Genomic DNA, 20,581 nt, shown 5'->3' on the forward strand with positions numbered 1-20,581 from the left:
GGGGGTGAGGTAGGGGTTGGCAGATGATTGGTGGAACCTGATGAAGAGGGGGATGATGGACAGGTGGCACCAGGTGGAGTTGAGAGACAGTCGACGGTGGGGAGAGAAAATGATGGAACAAGAGACGAAAGCTGGAAAGTGATTAGTGAAACCAGTTGGGGATAGGGATAGGAAGATAACATGTGTGGATGATGGGCAGAGGGAACCAGGTAGGGGAAGGGAACTAAACTGAGTGACAGGATGGCTTGGAATTATGTGGAACATTCCAGCACAGAACAGGCCCTTAAGTCCATGATGTTGTGCTGACCTACATAAACCTACCCAACAAACTAATCCTTCTCTACCTCATGCCTATAACCCTCTATTTTTCTTGCATACACATGCCTGTCTAAGAGTCTTATCAATGTCCCACCACCACCCCTAGTAATGCTTTCCAGGCACTCACTACTCTCTGTGTAAAAAAACCTACCCCTGACGCCTGACATCTCCTCCAAACTCCACCCCCGCCCCCCCTCTCCCCCTCACCTTGTACAGATGTCCTCTGGTATTTGCTACTCTCACCCTGGGGACAAGCTGCTGGCTGAGAAGAAGATGCAGTGAAACTTTGAATAAATGCACGGAACAGGCAATTTAACAAGGATAAATGAGAAATGAACCCTTCAGATGGCAAACACAAAGTCCTGTTCAAATAATGTTAATGTTTACTAAAAGCAAAGGTGGGAGCACTGAATGGTTAAGAAGGCGAATGGTCCATTTGCTTTCATTGCAATAAGTTTTAACAGAGATGAGTCTCAAGTTCAAATTTATTATCATCTGACTGTACATATACAACCAAATGAAATAGTATTTCTCCATACCTCAGTGCACACATACACACACACACAATGCACAGCTTAAAGATAGAACATAAAAAATAATATATATAAGTAGTTTGAAATAATTTACTTGGTTACAGGACACCGATCATCAATCTAACAGCCTGCGGGAAGAAGCTGATTCTGATGCTCCTGTACCTCCTTCCTGATGGTTGTGGGTCAAAGATACTGTGTACTAGATGGAAAGGGTCCTCAATAATTCTTTAAGGCTGATTTAAGCATCACTCCCAGTAAATACACAAATGTATTGACAAAGATGATAGTCAGATTTTCAGACACAAAAGACATCGGGAAAAAGAGAGGGAACTGGGAAAGAAGACCGGCCATGGTTGCATGAATGTCAGGGCAGACTGGAGGGTCTGAATGGCTTTTCCTGATTTTTCTACCTTCCTGTGTATGCTTGGCCCACCCAGTTGATAATGTCACTCCTCTACTCTTCAGGCTGTTGAACGCCAACAAGATTAACTGCATTCGAGCGGACACCTTCCAGGACTTGCAGAACCTCAGCCTCCTCTCACTGTATGACAACAAGATCCAAACGTTGGCCAAGGGGACCTTCAACTCACTCCGCGCCATCCAGACACTGTATGTACATCATCACCCTTCATCGATCATGCTGCCTTCTTAACTTAAGGAGTTTGATACAATAGTGGACTCCCTTATCCATTCCTCCCTTCAAAATGGCCGCTCCCATGGTACACAGCTCTGTGACTGCACAAAACACTCCACTTGCACCCATTCCTCTTCCATCACCACCATTCAGGGCCCCAAACAGTCCTTCCAAGTGAAGCAACGGATCAATTGTGGATCTGCAGGGGTCATCTACTGCATCCTGTGATCCCGTTGTGGTCTCCTCTATATCGCAGAGGATGGCTTTGCTGAGCCCTTTTGCTCTGTGTGCTGTGATAACGGGGACCTCCCAGTGGTCAACCATTTCAATTCCCCATTCCATTCCCTTGCTAACATGTCTGTCCATTCACTGCTAAATCAAAGCTACCTGCAAATTGGAGGAATACCTAATATTCCAAATGGAATATTAACACTCTTCAATCAGATGGCATTAACATCAATTTTTAAAATCTTCTGTTAGGTCCCTCCCTGACTCTCTCTCTCTCCTTATCCCTCCGATTCCTTTCCTCCAGTTCCCCACCCTCTTCCCTCCCCATTCAGAAAGCTACCACCTCCCCATAGCCTCAGCTTCTTATATCTACCTATTACCTCTTGCCTATTAGCTTGTTCTCACCTTGCCCCTTTTTCTCTCCTCTCATCTCCTCTCCTCCCCCACCTTTTAATTCAGACTCCTGCCTACCTTTTGCTTATACCTGATGAAGGGCTCAGCCCCAAAATGTTGGTTTCCAAGTGCCCTACTCTGGACACTGCCCTGCATGACCTTGCTGAGTTCCTCCGGCACTTTTTGTGTATTGAATCAAAATCAAAATTTATTGTCCTGAGCACGTGTGTCAAAATTCATTGTTTTGCAGCATATTGTATATTACAAGGGAAAAAATTGCATAAAGTACATTTCCATAAATAATCTATTTTTAAAAAAATAGTGCAAAATTAGAGAAATCATGTCTGTGGGTCATTGAAATCTGATGGCAGAGGGAATGAAGCTGTTTTTGTACCATTGGGTGTTCATCTTCAGGCTCTTGTACCTCCTTCCCAATGGTAATAGAGTGAAGAGGGCATGGACTAGGTAGTGAGGGCCCTTGAGGATGAGGCTGGTTTCTTCTAGATGTCCATAATGGAGTGAAGACTGATGCCTGCGATGGTGCCGGCCAGGTTCCCAACTCTCTGTAGCCTTTTCCTGTCCTGTGCGTTGGCACCTCCATACCAGACAGTGATGCAACCCGTCAGAATTCCCCACAGTCACAGCGTCTGCAGAGTTTCCTGTTTAACTTGATACAATAGGTGCCAGCTAGATACTTCAGCTGTGGGGAAGTCCAGAACACACACAGAGAAGAACCACTAATAACCTACAATCATACAGTCTTATTTGGCCTAAATAGAAAGAGATAACACATTGGTGGTAGAGAGAGGATCTTGGGTTCCTTGTATGGGAAAGTCAGAATATTGGCATACAGATGCATGTAACACAATAATCAACTGGAACATGGCCTTGAGAATGAGATGAATAGAGCAAAAAAAGTAGGGACAAAAGTTTTTAAAACTTGCAGATGCTGTAACTGAAATAAAAACAGAACAGTGTAAAATACTTAGCAGAGAGAAGGAGTAAAGCACAAAAGAATACAGACACTGTGATTGAAGTAAAATCACAGTGCTGGACAAACTCAGCAGATTTAGCAGTGTACTTTATATAGCAAAGATATATACTTTGCTACATTCAAAGCCGTATTTTGTTTTATAAAATACGTTGTTTGACCTGCTGAGTTTTTCCAGCATTGCGATTTTTTTCTTCAAAATACTCAGCAGGTCAGGCAGCGTCTGTTGAGAGTGAAGTAGCTGGCATTTCATCTTGTTGTTGTTGTTTTTCTTTTGTCACATGTGCTTGCTGCAGTTGTTTTGTGCACTATCCAGGCAAGTCAGCCCACCAAATGGTGCATTAATAAAACATTTCAATAGAAATGTTTGGTTAAGACTGTTGCAAGAGGAGCGAGGGGGTGTGGTTTGTAAAGTTAAGAGATCATTATACAGTCTGGTCTTTTCTGGTTGCAGACTGCTTCTCTCTCCATGGATGCTGCCTCACCTACTGAGTGTTTCTCACATTCACTGTTCTTATAAAAGTAAGGGCATCTTGCTATAACTGCGCACAATCTTGGCGAAACCACATCTGGAGTAGTGCATGGCCTTTTGGACTTCATACTTAAGGAGGGGTGTCTTGCATGGAACCACTTCAGAGAAGGTTCATGAGCAAAGGTTGGATCTGTGTTCATTAGTGTTTCGAGAACTGAGAGAGACGCGCATGATTCTGAGGGGGATTGACAGAGTGGGACTCCCTTGGTTGGGAGTCTAGATCTGGAAGAAGGGGGCAGCATTCAGAATAAAAGACCGGAGACGGGGAGGAGGTTGTTCTTTCCGACAGGTAAGTGAAGCTGTAGAGGCTGAATCTTTAAATACCTCTAGGAAAAGGCAGATTTTTGGTCTCTGGTGTATCTCAGGGCTGTAGCCTCATGTTGTATTATATCATGGACACAGGCTATTCAGCCCAACATGTCCATGCTGACCACTAGGATGCCCCATCTTCCCTCACCTGGTCCCTAGTATTCTTCACTTCGATGATTCAAGTACTCGTTTGTCAGTGTCTCTGCTTCTACCACCCACTCACTGACAGTGTGGTCCACTCCCTGGTCTTCCTTAAATCCTTCTCAAATCTCTTCCCCTAAATCTATGTTTACTCATGAGCAAAGAAGGATGAAAAGTGACTTAATAGAGGTCTACAAGATTATGAGAGGCATAGATAGGGTGGACAGCCAGCACCTTTTCTGTGGATCGAGAGTTGCAAGAGCCAGGGGACATCTGTACAAGGTGAGGGGAGGAAAGTTTAGAGGAAATGTCAGGGGGAGGGTTTTCACACAGAGAGTGGTGGGTACCTAGAATGCATTGCTGGGGATGGAGGTGGAGCCTGGTATAAAAGGGACATTTAAGAGACTCTTAGACAGGCACATGGATGAAATAAAAATAGAGGGTTACATGTGTGAGGAGGGAAGGGTTAGATTGTTGAGTCAGTTTATATAGTGGGAAGCAATGGATTAATTAAATATATGCTTATAAAAGGGATTAGAATTGGGTTAGCTGTTAGGTTGCATGCATTTTACAGAGAGAACAATGCCTTGCAAAGTTCTGAGGGCAGGTGCAAATGGAGGTTCTGGGCTTTAGCAACATGTGCAAGCACACCCCAGAAACTGAAACATTTGCAGAGAGTTGGGGCCATGTTTTTTTTAAAAGCCTGGAAATTGCAACATTTGCAAACTGAAACCAAAAAATAACAGTGCCTGGAACATCAGGAGGGGAGGGGAAGAGAATGAGAGAGAAGGCAGTTAGCCGGGGAGGGATGTGGGGGGCAGTCTGAGAAAGACTGGAAAGGAGTCTGCTGATAAGGTTCCTTTTTTCAAGACTGGGTAGAGTTCTAATATGGTAATCTGAGTGTACTCTCTGGAAATCAGGAGTGCCAGCTAGTCTTCCCGGTGTGGTGAAGAGGAGAAAAACTCTGTGAGAAGAACCAGGAAAGAAGACAAGTTTTTTCTGGAAGACACTCCTGCTTGGGATGTCCCAACAAGTAACAACCATCTCTCTGTAACCCTCCACAACTTTCCTGTCTGGTAATTCTAAGTAAAGCACTGAAGTTTGCTTGAATGTAATGACTGTGCACAGGAGTGAAGATTACTGAAAACTGTAGCCTAGGAAACATGGACAGTGGAAGATTGGCCAGTAAAAAGGACTTTCTTGAAAACACATTACACACACTTGTGCTTAGATTAGGTTCAGGGGGAGGGATTATGTAAATAACTTAATGTTGATAAGTTAAGTGTTGATCTTGTTCAACACAGAGAATTAAACTAATTTTGTTTAAGGAACCATTTGTTTGGTATATTTCTATTGCTGTTGGTATATGGGGTTCACTGAACTCGTAACAATAGGTTGGTACAACATCATGGGCTGAAAGGCCTGTATTGTGCTATGATGTTCTGTGTTCTATGATGTGAGGAATATTTACCCTGTCGATACCCCTCATCATTTTATATCCCTCATGAGGTTAAGGAACAGGTAAAGTGGTGCTGAGGTCAAGATTAGGTCAACCATAGTATTGTCAAGTGGCAGAACAGGGACAGGCAGCCAAATGCCGATTCTGGACCTTTTTATCACGTCCAGTCCAAGGAGGGGAATGCAGTGGAAACATCTTGACGTGAATCCATAGGCTTTTTCAGGTGCATTCTCTGCTAAGAATGTGCCTGAAGAAGCAGGAGCAGTCCTTTAAATTACAGTTCCGGTGGCAGCGTTGAAAGTGCAGCGCTGGCCACTTGAAAGGACAGCTGTGCTGGGATGCGCATCTGAGAGCTTTCCGGCTCCTGTCCCTTGGGCTGTCAATTCAAATGGCTGGCTGTCAGCTGGGACAGCGAGCACTGATCCCACTGCCCCACTCACGGGGCTGGAGCGGCCGGCAGGGAGGTGGCTGGAGCACCGGTGGGTGAGTACGGGGACTGGAGCACCGACGGGGTGGGTACGGGGGCTGGAGCAGCCAGTGGGGGAGGAGACTGGAGCACTGGCAGGGAAGAAGGAGGCTGGAGTGGCCAGTGGGTGAGTATGGTGGCTGGAGTGGCCAGGGGATGAGGAGGCTGGAGCACTGACGGGGGAGAAGGAGGCTGGAGCGGCCGGCAGGTGAGTATGGGGGCTGGAGTGGCCAGCGGGGGAAGAGGCTGGAGCACTGGCAGGGTGGTGGGGGGGTACGGTGGCTGGAGCAGCCGGTGAATGAGAAGGAGGCGCTCGAGTCAGGTACTGCTTTTAGGCGGCTGCATTCAGATGGCTGGGGAGACCACTGTGCCATGGGGATTATCCCTCTCGGGGGAGGGTTACCAAACTCGCCTTGCAGGCGCCTCCTGCACATTCATGTGGCCTTCCCACAGCCGCATTTTGCCAAAATATGCGGCTTTACAAGTGTGTTAATTGGCCACCTGAAAGTGCCTCATAACTCAGTAACACAGGGTGCGGCGTCCTGAAGTGAAGACCACTGATGTACTGAAGGGGAAGCAACATCAATGTGGAGGGGGAGGGGGTGAGTTGCAATGTAAGAACAACCTGATTGTGCAGAAGGATGCCACTCATCTCGTCCTTTGCCTTGTTTGAGCCTGAATATGTGGGTTTATGTGTTCATACGGATATACTTTAAATGCAGTGAAGGTTTCTGGCATTACTGTACTTTCAGGGGGAAGTTTCGGAGCTCCAATCACCACATTGGCAAAAACACCTTTGACCAAAAATTTAATGTAGATGTGAAGGGTGAAGGAGGTTTGACTGGAGTAGACCAGCAGCATCTGGTGCTGTACATTGAGGGAGAAAGTTATTAGACCATAATACCATAAGATCTATGAGCAGAAGTAGGCCATTCTGCCCATCGAGTCCACTCCGCCATTCCATCCTGAACTGGTCCATTCTCCCACAGCCCCACTCCCCTGCCTTCTCCCTATAACCTTTGATACCCTGACTATTCGGATAGCCATGAATCTCTGCCTTAAACACAACCAACGACCTGGCCTCCACACCTGCCCATGGTAGCAAATTCTGGAGGTTCATTGTATTCTGGCTGAAGAAATTCCTTGCATCTCTGTTTTAAATGAAGGGATATGGTCAGGTGGGGCTAGTATGAATAGGAGATTTTTGGTCAGCATTGGCAGGTTGGGTCGAAGGCCCTGTTTGTGTGATTCTCTGACTTTATTAGAGGAGAGAAATAGTAAAGAAACACTGAACAAGACTAGAATCAAGTGGTGAAGAAAACTTGTTTTGAGTAATTCCGGGTAATTTTTAAAAAATGTAATACTACAGTGTGGAGAAGGATTTTCCTGCCCATGAAACCCATGCCACCCAATTAACCTACTTTAGAGGGTGGGAGGAAACAGGAGCTCCCATGAAGGTCACAGGGAGAACATACAAACAAACCCCTTACAGACAGTGGTGGACAATATATACTGTAATTGCATTGTGCAAACCGCTGTGCTAACAGTAATAACTTCCTCTCTTCCATAACACAAGGCACCTGGCCCAGAATCCGTTTATCTGTGACTGCCACCTCAAATGGCTGGCCGACTACCTCCGCTCCAATCCCATTGAGACCAGTGGGGCACGCTGCTCCAGCCCACGGCGACTAGCAAACAAGAGGATTGGGCAGATCAAAAGCAAGAAATTCCGGTGCTCAGGTATGGTCACATCTTGAGAATGCACTGTAAGGCAAGTGTCCGTCCAGGTAGGTGCAGGTTCAGTGATAAACGCACAGGGAGTCTCACAACTGCTGCTACATGCTAAAGGCATGTGAAACTGTTGCATTGTTTGAGAAACCGATATATCATGTGACTGTTGTGGCACTAGGATAATAGCAGACACACACACACACACACTGCCAGAGAAGATGGTTGAGGCAGGTACCATTGCAATGCTTAAGTATCATTTACTGTAGATGTATAGGATGGGTTTAGAGGGATATGGATTAAACTCTGGCAGATGGGACCAGTCTGGGGAAGGACATTATGGTCGGCGTGGAAAGGTTGGGCTGAAGGGCCTGTTTCCACACTGTCTCACTCTATGACTTTATAAGAGGGGAAAGCATAGAAAGAGGAATGGTAAAGAAACAATTAACAAGGCTGCAGAATGGGCACAGTTGGCGTAGCAGTTAGCACAACGCCTTTATAGCGCCAGCAATCAGGACCGGGGTTCAAATCCCGCACTGTCTGTAAGGAGTTTGTATGTTCTCCCCGTGTCTGCATGGGTTTTCAACAGGGATCTGATTTCCTCCCACCGTTCGAAACATACAGGGGGTGTAAGTTAATTGGGTGTAAATTGGGTGGCACGGACTAGTAGGCCGAAATGGCCGGTTACCCGTGCTGTATGTCTAAATTTAAAAAAAATTAAAAATACTTGTCTCATAGGGACGCAAAGCAGTGAGCCCATCGATGGGCTAATTAAGGGAAACATCTCTGAGATAGGATTTATGCTAAATGATCTATCCATCTTGTATATTTATTGTCTCTTTTTAATTTAATTCAATTGTTTACGATGATAGATTTTCTTCACAAGTGCCAGTTTGGCGGAAGTAATTAAGAATCACAGTGTGTATGTACAATGTGTGTGGCAGTAAACCCATTCCATTGTCATGACCACTGCCCCTGGCAGCCCGTTCCAGGTACCCACCACTCTCTGTGTAAAACACTTGCCCCAGGTGTCTGTTTTATACTCCTCTCATCCCCAGTTTGAGACACGTCTTCTAGTATTTGGCACTTTTACTTGAGGAGAAAAGATTCTGACTCTCCATCTATCCATGCCTCTCAACTTCTGTCCAGAACATCTTTATTATTTTGATAACTAAGGGTGACAAAGGTGATTGGAAGAAGGAAGGAGAATGGGTTTAACAGGAAAAATACATCAGCCATCATCATGTGGCAGAGTAGACTCAGTGGGTCTAATTCTGCTCCTAAATCTTAAGGTGAATCCCAGAGTTTACTCTGAACACCTCTCTCAGCTTTTTGTCTCTGGAAGTACTTGGTCGCCGTCTGTCAGTGCATTGTTCCCATCTAACCCTTATCTATTTTTTCCTCCACAGCCAAAGAACAATATTTTATCCCAGGTAAGAAACACTGTGTGAATAGATTCACTTTGTATCTAACCCGTGCTGCCCCTGCCCTAGGGGTGTGCGATGGGACAGCGTAGAGGGAGCTTCACTCTATATCTAACCCGTGCCTGCCCTGCCCTGGGACTGTGTGATGGGACAATGTAGAGGGGACTTCACTCTGTCTCTAACCCGTGCTGTCCCTGCCCTGGCAGTGTGTGTTGGGCAGTGAGGAAGTGACTTCACTCTGTCTCTAACTCGTGCTGTCCTTGCCCTGGGAGTGTGTGTTGAGCAGTGTAGGGGGGCTTCACTCTCTCTCTAACTCGTGCTGTCCTTGCCCTGGGAGTGTGTGTTGAGCAGTGTAGGGGGGCTTCACTCTGTATCTAACCTGTATTGCCCCTGCCCTGGGAATGTGTGTGATGGGACAATGTAGAGGGAGCTTTGCCCTTGTTAACGATAGCGGAGGATATGTAGAGTGAAGCTCTATCCATACTGTCCTACTAAATGCTTGCTGGGCAATGATAGAGTGGGTTAGAGTAAAGGTGCCTTGAATATAATTTTACAATATGAAATTGTAAACTCTCTCCTCCATTTGCACATCGCCCCCATCCCCAACTCAGACTCCGCCCTTCACTTGTTTACTTTCTCTTTGCAATATCTATTGGATTGCCAGCACAAGAATCAAAGGGCAATATTTAGCTCTGCAAAAGCTAACAAGAAACACAAAGTTTTCACCATGAAGGTCAATGGAGGAGACACTCACTGTGCAACCCATGTCTGACTGATCCCACCACCCCCTCAGTGATTCCTTTAATGGATCACCTGTCATTAGTTGATGCGCATATCGTCTGTGATCTTTGATGAACAAGCGTTGTTCCTGTGTGCAAGAAATGATGAAAACCTCTACTGTTTAGACAAAATACTCCCTTGAATCACCAACTAATCATTTCAAGGACATGAAATTTATGGTGGGATTAGATTAACCGTCGGCAATTGTCACCGTGCTATTTTAGAGTGTTGAGACGTAGATCGTTACAATTATCTGGGATATATTTTACAAGATCGGAGGTTAACATATTAGCACGCAGAGGATTGGTTAATTCTCATAAAAATGAGAGTTGATAAAATGGGTCATTTTGAAATGGCAGGTATCAGAGTCATGTGGCACCAACTATTTATGTTATTCGAGGGTGAAGATATCGAGTCGCCAACTTTTCTGATGATCCAAAGATGGACGGTTCCACCAAAAAGCCTGCAAAGGGGGTCAAAGTTCCAAGTTCAGATTTATTTGTCAGTACGTGTATGACATCACATACAACCCTGAGATTCTTTTTCCTGTCGACCATGCTAAATTTATACTTTTTGGTAGTATAAACCAACCATTCTCAAGCAGGCCATGCAACTACCTTCCCACCACTCCACCACTCCACCACCCCCCCCCCCGCCCCTGCTGGGGGGCACAGCGGACTGAAATCATCAAATGTGGGTTTCTCCCAAATGCTCCAATTTTCTCCCAATTACTAAAACTGACGTGGTTAATCTGTTGATTCAATACTGCAAATAACCACAATGGAAGTGTTGATCAGTGTGAAGTTAATGAGCGTGTCAAAATCAGAATTTATTATCATGAACATGTCAAGAAATTTGTTGTTTTGTGGCAATGTTACAGGTACAAATATTGCTATAAATTACATTTCAAAAATAAATAAATTAGTGCAAAAGAAGAGAAACTGTTTTAGTGTCTGTGGTTCATTGTCCATTCAGAAATCTGATGGTGGAGGGGAAGAAGCTGTTTTTGTATTGTACCTCCTTCCTGATGGTAGCAGTGCGAAGAGGCCATGGACTGGGTAGTGAGGGTCCTTGAGGATGGAGGCTGCTTTCTCGAGACACCGCCTCTTGTCGATATCCTCGATAGAGTGGAGACTGGTGCCCGTGATGGCGCTGGCCGAGTTTACAACTCTCTGTAACCTTTTCCCATCCTGTGCGTTGGCCCCTCCATATGAGACAGTGATGCCATCTGTCAGAATGCTCTCCATAGTACTCTTGTAGAAATTTGCAAGAGCCTTTGATGACGTACCAAAGCTCCTCAATTGCTAGGAAATGCGCAGGAATGGGATTGATGGGTAAACCAGAATTGACTTGATAGGCTAAATATATGTTGAAGGCAATATGAGGAGGTGGGAGAAATAGAAATAAGTAAAATGAAAACAGTGAGAAGCTGGGGGGACTCAGTGGGGAGAAATGGTCATCCAATACTCAGGACTCTTTAGCGAGACTGAAGTGGGAAGGTGAGAGGGCAAGAATAAAGGGAAGGACTCTGGGGAATTTCTTGTGAGAAGTCACTTATTGCAGGCCATGTTTCATTTATTTTGGCAGGCACTGAAGATCAACGGCTGGGGAGTGAGTGTAACAGGGACATGGTCTGTCCACTGAAATGTCGCTGTGAGTCCAATGTGGTGGATTGTTCCAACCAGAAACTGACCAAGGTCCCGGACTTCATCCCACAATCAACCATGGAGCTGTGAGTCGGCAAGGGGACAGGCAGCCCTCCACAGAGACGTCATGCACACACAAGCCAGCCTCATCTCTCTCTCCTCTGAAATCATGAGGCTTGGATAAAATAAGAGTTCACAAGGTTTATCCCAGGCGAGGGGAAACCAAAACTGGAGGGCGCAGAGTTGAAGTGGGAGGGGAAAGATTAAGAGGACCCAAAGGCACTTTCTTCTGTGAGAGGGTGGTGGATGTGTGGAATGAGTTGCCAGGGAAAGTAGGAGAGGTGGGGACAATGTAATATTTAAAAGGCATTGAGAGGTAGATGGATAGGAAAGGTTTTGTGTTGAACACAGGCAAATGGACAGCAGGGACAAGATGGGCTGAAGGTTTCAAGGTTCCTTTTATTGTCACGTAATAATACTAAAAAAATGTAATATACATGATATACTTCAACCATTGGTTTGCTGTGAGGCAAACATTGCCCAGCGCCCCTAACAATAGGAGAAAGAGAAGCAAAAGAGAGTCCCATTAGAGTCACTGTGTCCATGGATTCGCCTCCAGCGCTCCCGCAGCCTCTGTGGCTACACAGACTCCCATTCGATCCATCGGTAACCCAAGCTCCAGATCCAAACCTCTGACACGATCAGGAAGCCTGCACCCGAGGCCTTTCGGGAGCCCTTCTTGCCCTCAGCACCCTCTCGAATCCCAGTTCCAATACCTGGTTCCCATGAGCCAGTCTCCGACAGCCCACAGCTTCTGTGGGTCCCTTAATCACAAGTCGCCAACTGCCTGCAGCTTGTGTGGGTCCTTCAACCACTGAGCTCTTTGCTGGTCTGCTGCCTTCGTGAGGGGCCTATTTCCATGCTGTGATCAAGGATCAATGACAATGAACAGAGCCATATGTGGTCCACAATTCCCTGGGAGTTCTGGAGCTATTATACCGTACCATTGGGACTATACACATTGGGACTGTGCCCACTGGGACTATGTCCGTTGGGATTATGCCCATTGGTACTATACCTATTGGGACTATGTCCATTAGGTCTATACCCAGTGGGATCATATTTATTGGGACTACAAGATTGAAACTCTACTCAATGGAACGCTATTAATTGGGACTACACTCATAAAAATTCTCATTGGAGTTTAGAAGGATGAGGGATATTGTAGAGGTTAATTCCGGACATAAGGAGGTTAGCCTATTAGGAAACACAGAACAAAGAATTCCACAGCATAGTACAGGCCCTTCAGCCTACAGTATTGTGCCACCCTAATAACCTACTCTAACAACTGTCTATAATTTCCCAACTTCATTACATTTTATTTTACTCCGTTCCATGTACCCATCTAATAGTCGCTTAAAAGATCCTATTGTCCCTGCCTCCACCTCTGTTGCCAGAAGCACATTCCACCACTCTCTGTGTAAAGAACCTACCTCTTGCATCACCCCCCCCCCCCTCCCACCTTTACTTACTCCCAAGCACCTGAAATCTGTGCCCCCTTGAGTTAGCCAGTTCAGCCCCTTGGAAAAAGCCTCTGTCCATCCACATGATCAGTGCCTCTCTTCATCTTATCCACTTCTGTCACGTCACCCCGGAGAGCTGGATGAGAGATGAGTATAAAGTTCTGACAGGAAAAGATAAGTTGGAATGGAGAGGTTGCTCCCACTGGCAGATGAGTCTAGAACTGGAGGACCTTGCCTCAAGATTCAGGACATTAGATTTAATACAGAGAAGGAACTGCTTCTCCCAGAGGGTAATGAATCTATGGAACAGGCTGCCTCAGTGAACTTATTTAAGCCTCAGGTAGATTTGTGAAGAATAAGGGAATTAAAGGTTGTGGGGAACCAGCAAATAAGTGAAGCTGAGTCCACAGGCAGAGCAGCTGTGTGAGGAGGTGTCGTGTGCCCAGGATAGGTCTCTTGTAAAGTGGATTTCGATAAAGGATTTCATCTCAAAATATCAACCATTCCTTTCCTCCCATTGATGCTGCTTGACCTGAGCTCCTCCAGCAGGTTGTGTTTGCATCCCTGTGATTTTGTTCTCCTTGACTGTTTCTATAATTTACAGTAACTATTCACAATTTAATGTGATAAAATTCCAGCTCTCTCAGTAGCTTACCCGAGCATGATCGAGTTCTTTAGTGAATTTTATTCTTGGGACTTGATTTTAAAATTCTGTTGATATTTTACTTTGTTCTGCAGACGTCTGATCAACAATGATATTTCGCTTTTGGAATCCACCGGTTTGTTCCAGAAGCTTCCGCAGTTGAGAAAAATGTGAGTTGATGTTTCTCTCTCCTCCCCCTTTTTCCTCCCCACTCCTGCAGGTCCTGCCCTCTTTACCTTGTTCCTCCATGGTGACATTCTTGAGGCTCTCTTCCACAGTCAGATCATGCAGGAGGATGCAGAAGAAGTGGTAGGGGGCGGCATGGTTAGTACCGGGTGGCATGGTTGGTGTAGTGGTTAATTCCAAACCCGCACTGTCTGTAAGGAGTTTGTATGTTCTTCCCAAATCTGCGTGGGTTTTCCCAGGCTGGGTGGGGGGGGGGGGGGGGGGGTGGGGGAACTCCGGTTTCCTCCCACCATTCAAAATGTACCAGGGGTGTAGGTTAATTGGGCAGCATGGGTTCATGGGCCGAAATGGCCTGTTACCATGCTGTTTGTCTGAATTTGAATTTAAAAGAGTTTTGGAGCAGAAGTGGTAAGGAGGGGATTTGTTGGAGCATGGTGTCTTTAGACAGGAGTGAATCTGGTTCAGCCACTTCTCAAGGCTGAGGAGGAGGAGGAGGGTGGGAGGGGTTGATGGTCAGAGAATTGAAACTGATGGGGAGAAAAGAAAAAAAACCCAGCAATGCTGGAGGAATCTGGCTGGTCTTGCTGTGTCTAAAGGAGGTAAAGCTATATTAACGACATTTCAGGCTTGAGCACTTCTTCGAGGTGTGAACAAAAAGCAGGCAGGCATCTCAGTGAAGACAGAGTGAGAAAGGAGAAAGAATGGGAGGGGGAGGAGACCAGACCAGACCAACAAATATGATAAGAGAAAAGGTGAGAATTGATTTTGGCTGTGTGAAAGGAGACGGGGAAAAGGGAAGAGAGAGAACTAGAGGAAAGGAGACGCAGGGGTAAGGGGAGTGGGAGGGGGGGTTAGTAGAAACCAGAGAAGCCAATGTTAATGCCATTGGGTTGGAGGGGTGCAGATGATGAGCTGTTGTTCCTCCAATTTGGCAGTGCATGAGACCATGAACAGACGTGTCAGACATGGACGCCACGGTTGGGGTAACGGTTAGCACAAATCCTTGACAACACCAGCGATCAGGACTGGGGTTCAAATCCCGTGCTGTCTGTTCTCCCCAAGTCTACGTGGGTCTTCCCTGGGGTCTCTGGTTTCCTCCCACCATTCAAAATGTATGGGGGGGTTGTAGGTTAATTGGGTGTCACAGACTCGTGGGCTGAAATGGCCTGTTACCGTGCTGTATGTCTAAATTAAAATGTAAGGAAGGGAATTTAAAAAGGGTGCCACTGTGAGATCCACGCTACTGAAGTGGACTGAGCAGAGGTTCTCCTCAAAGTGATCTCCCACTCTGCGCCCAGTCTCTCTGATGTAGAGGAGACCACAACGGGAGCACTGGATGCAGTTGATGACCGCTGCAGACTGATAATTGAAGCATTGCTTCACTTGGAAGGACTATTTGGGGCCACGATGGTGGTGAGGGAGGAGGTGTGGGCACAAGTGGAGCATCTCCTGCGGTCACAGGGTTAGGTTCCAAGAGGGCTATTGGTTTCTGTGCTTCACTCTGGGGGTGAAGAAGAGAGGAGTTTGGAATGGAGTGGATGATAGGGTGGTTGGAACAAGTTCAGCAGGAATTGGATTATTCCAGAGCAAAACTAAAATCCAGGAGCAGAACAGTTTTGGGTTTTCATTTCAAATCCTGCGACCATGGTTAGTTGGAGAGAGAGAGAGGGGTGACAGGAATGTAGAGAGGGATTATGTTCCCAAAGGTTACACTTCTAAAAACTGAAAAGAGCAACACAAAAATCTGCAGATTTTAGGGACGTGGAAACAGGTCCTTTGGCCCAACTTGCCCACACTGGCCAAAATGTCCCATCTACTCCAGTTCCATCTGCCTATGTTTCTCCCATATCCCTCTAAACCAGTGGTTTTCAAACCACTTTAATCATCCCTAATTGACTCGTTATGTGCACGGTTTCATAACTCCAAAGGAAATGGGCCAATTATAATTTTTCTCAAGCAAAATATTTGGGTCTAGAGCAGTAATTCTCAACCTTCCCTTCCCATCCATATTCCACCTTGAGCAATCCCTTACTAATCACAGAGCATCAATGGCATAGGGAATATTTAAAGTGATATGTGAGTTTAGGGGAGCAGTTTAAAAACCACAGCTCTAAACTCATCATATCCCTGTTTCTGTCCAGTGGTTTCTTAAACGTTGCAGTAGTCCCTGCTTCAAGCACCTTCTCTGGCAGCCCTCCGTGTAATAAAAAAAAGTTACCATTCAGTTTCCTGGTAAACTTCTTCCCAGTAGATCATATCGATTGGAAAGGGGTGGGGGTGGATGGGGTGGAGGGAGACCCAAGTGATCCTCTCTGCCGCCCCCTCCCCCCCCCCCGCCCAGCCGCACGTTATGGGAGTTTGGGTAACAGAAATTGCCTTTGTGGAATTCACAAATCATTCCCATATGAAATCAAAATTAGCTTTTATGGAATTGAAGTGAAATAAATAAACATAAAATGTTTATAGAGATCTGAACTAGGTTACAAAGCTCACCAATCATAGGTTGCAATTTCACTGCAGGAAGCCTCTTAAGAAATTTGCTTTAGAAAGTGATAAGGCGATCTCTTCCACCAATACACACACAACAATACTTTATCAGACAATGTAACGTGTGTTTCTAGTTCAAGTTTATAGTTTTCTGATTGTACATAGACTTATACAATCCGACAAAACAGCCTATCTCTGGACCATAGTGCATACACATACACGCGCACATGCACACACACAAACACACAAAACCCCCTACACACAAACAACATGTATACATAGCGATCCAAAATAGATATATAATTAAAATCACAAGCCTGTCCCTTCTGCCCATGATACAATCAAAAATCCCTTTCCTGTGTGGGCAGTATGAGAGAGAGAACATAGGAATGCAGAATAATTCAGAGTGCTGCATTGTAGATGCTTGATTTTGGTGCTGTCTAGCATCTACTAACAACATGAAAACCACAGGGACTCTTAATGTTAATTAACACATTTCTGATTAGTAAATAAGTCGCATGTGTTGGGGACTGTTGCTGCTCCTGTGATCTTAATACATCTAACAGACACTCTTAACTGACGCAGTCATACACTCAATGACGCTTAAACACTTACAATCTGAATGTTAATATGTGCAGATATCAGGACTCCCATGCTAATACCCAACACTTTTAATCTACCTGGGGATGACAGGCTTCAACCCCAGTTCTGTGGGTACCCAAATGCCTGTGGGGCCAGGGTGGGGCTGCAGATTCTGCCACAGACTTCACAGGGCGGCTGGGTACTTTGTGAAGAGGTGCACTCCTTGCACTGTTCTCACTGTGATAATGTCTGTTCCTAAATAACGCATGAGCACACACACACACACACAATCATGTGTGCACACGTACAGCTGCAAACACAATCACACATACAATCCTATGTGCGCGCACACACAATCACATGTGCACATGCATCATACACATCATCTCATGCACACAATGTCACACACAATCACACATGCACAATCACGTGTGCACACGTACACACAATGTCAAAGTCAAACAATCGCGCATGCACGCCCACACACACACACACACACCTCTGATCTTGGACCTGCCTCTGTTTGTTTGTTCCCAGAAACCTGAGCAACAACAAGATTGTGGAAATTGAAGATGGGACATTTGAAGGAGCTTCGTCAGTGTCCGAGCTGCACCTGACTGCCAATCATCTTGATTCCATAAGAAGCGGGATGTTTCGAGGCCTGGATGGGTTAAGAACACTGTAAGTACCACTCCCTGCAGAGCCATGGGGGAATGTTCATCACTCTTCCTGCCTGGCAGGACCCTCCATCCCTTCTACTGGCCTGGCAATGCCATGGGGAGACCATCGTCCACTCCACCAGATTGGCAGTGCCATGTAGATCTGCCATCCCCTCTATTAGCCCAGCAGTGCCATGAGGGAATACCCATCCCTACCAGCCCAGCGGTCCCATGGGTATCTCCTATCCACTCCACCAGCTCAGCAGTCCCATGCGGGAACATTCATCCCCCTCTACCGGCGTGGCAGTCCCACACACACACACTCGCATGCATTTTCACATATTTACACACCCACACCTACACCCACACACAGACTCCTATATTGCATGCACACACACTTTCTCTCTAATTTACATGCTCTCTCTTGCACACTTACACACATGTATGTTCACACATTCTCTCACACTTACATACACACTCTCACTTGTACTCACACACATGTTCCCACACATTCACACCCAATGCATATATATTTACAGACTCACACACATTCACTTATTCATACACGCACCCATATTTCTCTCTTTCTCTCTTTTACACTCTCTCTCTCTCACATAAACACACCACATAGATGTGAGAAAATAGAGAGTTATGGATGTGAGATGGAGAAAAAAAATTAAATTGTTGTTGAGTAGGTTTACATAGGTCAGCACAACATTTGTGGGTTGAAGGGGCTGTTCAGTGTTGGAATGTTCTGTCACATTTAAGGACTCACTGTTTCTCGTTTCCCCAGGATGTTGAGAAATAACCGGATCAGCTGTATCCACAACGACAGCTTCACAGGATTGAATGCTGTCCGCCTGCTCTCTCTCTATGACAACCAGATTGCCACCATCACACCAGCTGCCTTTGACACACTGCACTCACTTTCCACCCTGTGAGTAATATATTCATCCAATCAAGTTCAAGGTAGAAAGTGAACATTGGAAAGAAGACAGCCAGTATGTGTATTGGAAACTGATAGAACCGTATGCTAGCAACCAGATAATTTGTTAAAAAGAACTGCTCTTTCAAGAATGGGACCTTAGCTACAGGAGTTGATGCTTCACTTTAAAGGGGAAATGTTTATAGGGAACATTGGGGGAACCTCTTCATGTAGAGAGTGATGGGAGTGTGGAATGAGCTGCCAGCTGAATTAGTGAATTTTGGCATTTAAGAAAATGTTGGATAGGTACATGGTTGAGAAAAATATGGAGGGTAATGATTCAGGTGCAGGTCAGTGGGACTAGGCAGGAAAATAGTTCGGCACAGACTAGAAGGGGCGAGGGGCCTGTTTCTGCGCTGTAGTTCTATGGTTCTATCATTCACCTGAATTAAGGAGAATGGAGCAAGATTGGCTTTGGCCCTTTGAGGTAGTTCAACTATCCATAAGGGTTGGGGCAGATCTCCAGCCTCAATGCAACATTCCTGCACTCTTCCCATGTCCCCTATTAGCCATGTGGCACAGAACAGGCCCTTCATCCCAACTTGCCCATGTCCCTCATGTTTTTAGAAACCTCTTTATTGAAGGATCTCAATTATTGAGCCCCCACTGCTCTCTGGGGTGAACAGCTGTGAGATTCATGAGCCTCTGGGTGAAGAAATTTCTCCTCATCTCAGTCGGAATAGCCATCACCTTCCTCTGAGATGAAGACCCTGGCTCTAGACTCCACGGGGTAAATATCCTGTATTCAGCCTATACAGCCTCTCCAGGACTCCCCAGTTCACTATTCCCTCTTTCCACCCCCCCCTCCCCCAGGCACAGTAACCACAGAAAGTGCAGAATTTGTCCCTGTATCTCTCCCCCTCACCTCCTTCCAGAGCCACAGACAGACATTCCACATGAAGCAGAGCTTTACCTGCACATATGACCATAAGACAAAGGAACAGAAATAGGTCATTCAGCCCATCGAGTCCACTTTGCCATTTAATCATGAGCTGATCCATCCTCCCAATCAGCCCCACTGCCCACCTTGAACCTTCCCTGCACGACCTGCATGACCCCCTTCTGCAGTTGTGGAGGCCCGGTCATTGGGTGTATTTGAGGTTCTTGATTATCCAGGGCATCAAATGTTATGGGGAGAAGGCCAGGCAGGGGGGCTGAGTGGGAAAATGGATCAGTTCATGATTGAATGGTGGGGCAGATTTGATGGGCTGAATGGCCTATTTCTGGCCCTATATCTAATTGTCTTATGTAAGAAAGAGATCAATTTTTAAAAATTTGGACGTGCAACATGGTAACAGGCCCTTCCAGCCCACAACTCCATGCCCCCCATCCCCCCCGTACACCAATTAAGCTACAACCCCCAGTACATTTTAAAGAATGGGAGGAAACCAGAGCACCTGGAGGAAACCTATGAAGACACAGTGACATTGTAAAAACTCCTTACAGACAGCACTGGATTCGAACTCAGGTTGCTGACACTAATGGCATCGCGCTCACCGCTATGCTAACAATATTCCAATTGCAGTCTCACCAAAATGGCAGTCAATTGAAGAAAGGCACCAAATGGCTGCTCGTCCAGGTCTAACTCCACTCTCAGTACGCTAGCACTTTTACAGGCAATACAGTCCCTTTTCCCAGAGATATTGTCTCCTTGAATACCTCAGCCTCTCTGGTGAGGATTTAGTTCCCAGGCTGTCACAGTTGATGTAATGGTTAGTGCAACATCCTTACAGCATCAATGATCATGACTGAGGTTCAAATCCTGTGCTGTCTGTAAGGAGTTTGTATGTTCTCCCCGTATCTGCATGGGTTTTATCTGGGGACTCCAGTTTCCTCCCACTGTTCGAAATGTACAGGGGGGTGTAGGTTAATTGGGTGTAAATTCAGTAGCATGAACTCGTGGGTCAAAATTTAAATTTAAAATTTGAATGCAG

The 20,581-nt window shown here is 45.9% G+C and overlaps 1 protein-coding gene across 14 annotated transcripts in view; it reads left to right on the forward strand.

The window, feature by feature from the left end:
- The window catches only part of LOC138744328 (slit homolog 1 protein-like), a 245,922-nt gene that overhangs the window by 124,702 nt on the left and 100,639 nt on the right, over positions 1-20,581 (forward strand). For all 14 annotated transcript variants that reach the window (XM_069900273.1, XM_069900284.1, XM_069900285.1 and 11 more), the window contains 7 exons: positions 1,317-1,460; positions 7,581-7,744; positions 9,142-9,165; positions 11,524-11,668; positions 13,844-13,918; positions 17,541-17,684; positions 18,456-18,599. In XM_069900273.1, coding sequence (XP_069756374.1) covers positions 1,317-1,460; positions 7,581-7,744; positions 9,142-9,165; positions 11,524-11,668; positions 13,844-13,918; positions 17,541-17,684; positions 18,456-18,599 — 840 coding nt within the window. The remainder of the gene's footprint in view (positions 1-1,316; positions 1,461-7,580; positions 7,745-9,141; positions 9,166-11,523; positions 11,669-13,843; positions 13,919-17,540; positions 17,685-18,455; positions 18,600-20,581) is intronic.

This window comes from Narcine bancroftii, chromosome 10, assembly GCF_036971445.1.
Source record: "Narcine bancroftii isolate sNarBan1 chromosome 10, sNarBan1.hap1, whole genome shotgun sequence".
NCBI classification, from domain to species: domain Eukaryota; kingdom Metazoa; phylum Chordata; class Chondrichthyes; order Torpediniformes; family Narcinidae; genus Narcine; species Narcine bancroftii.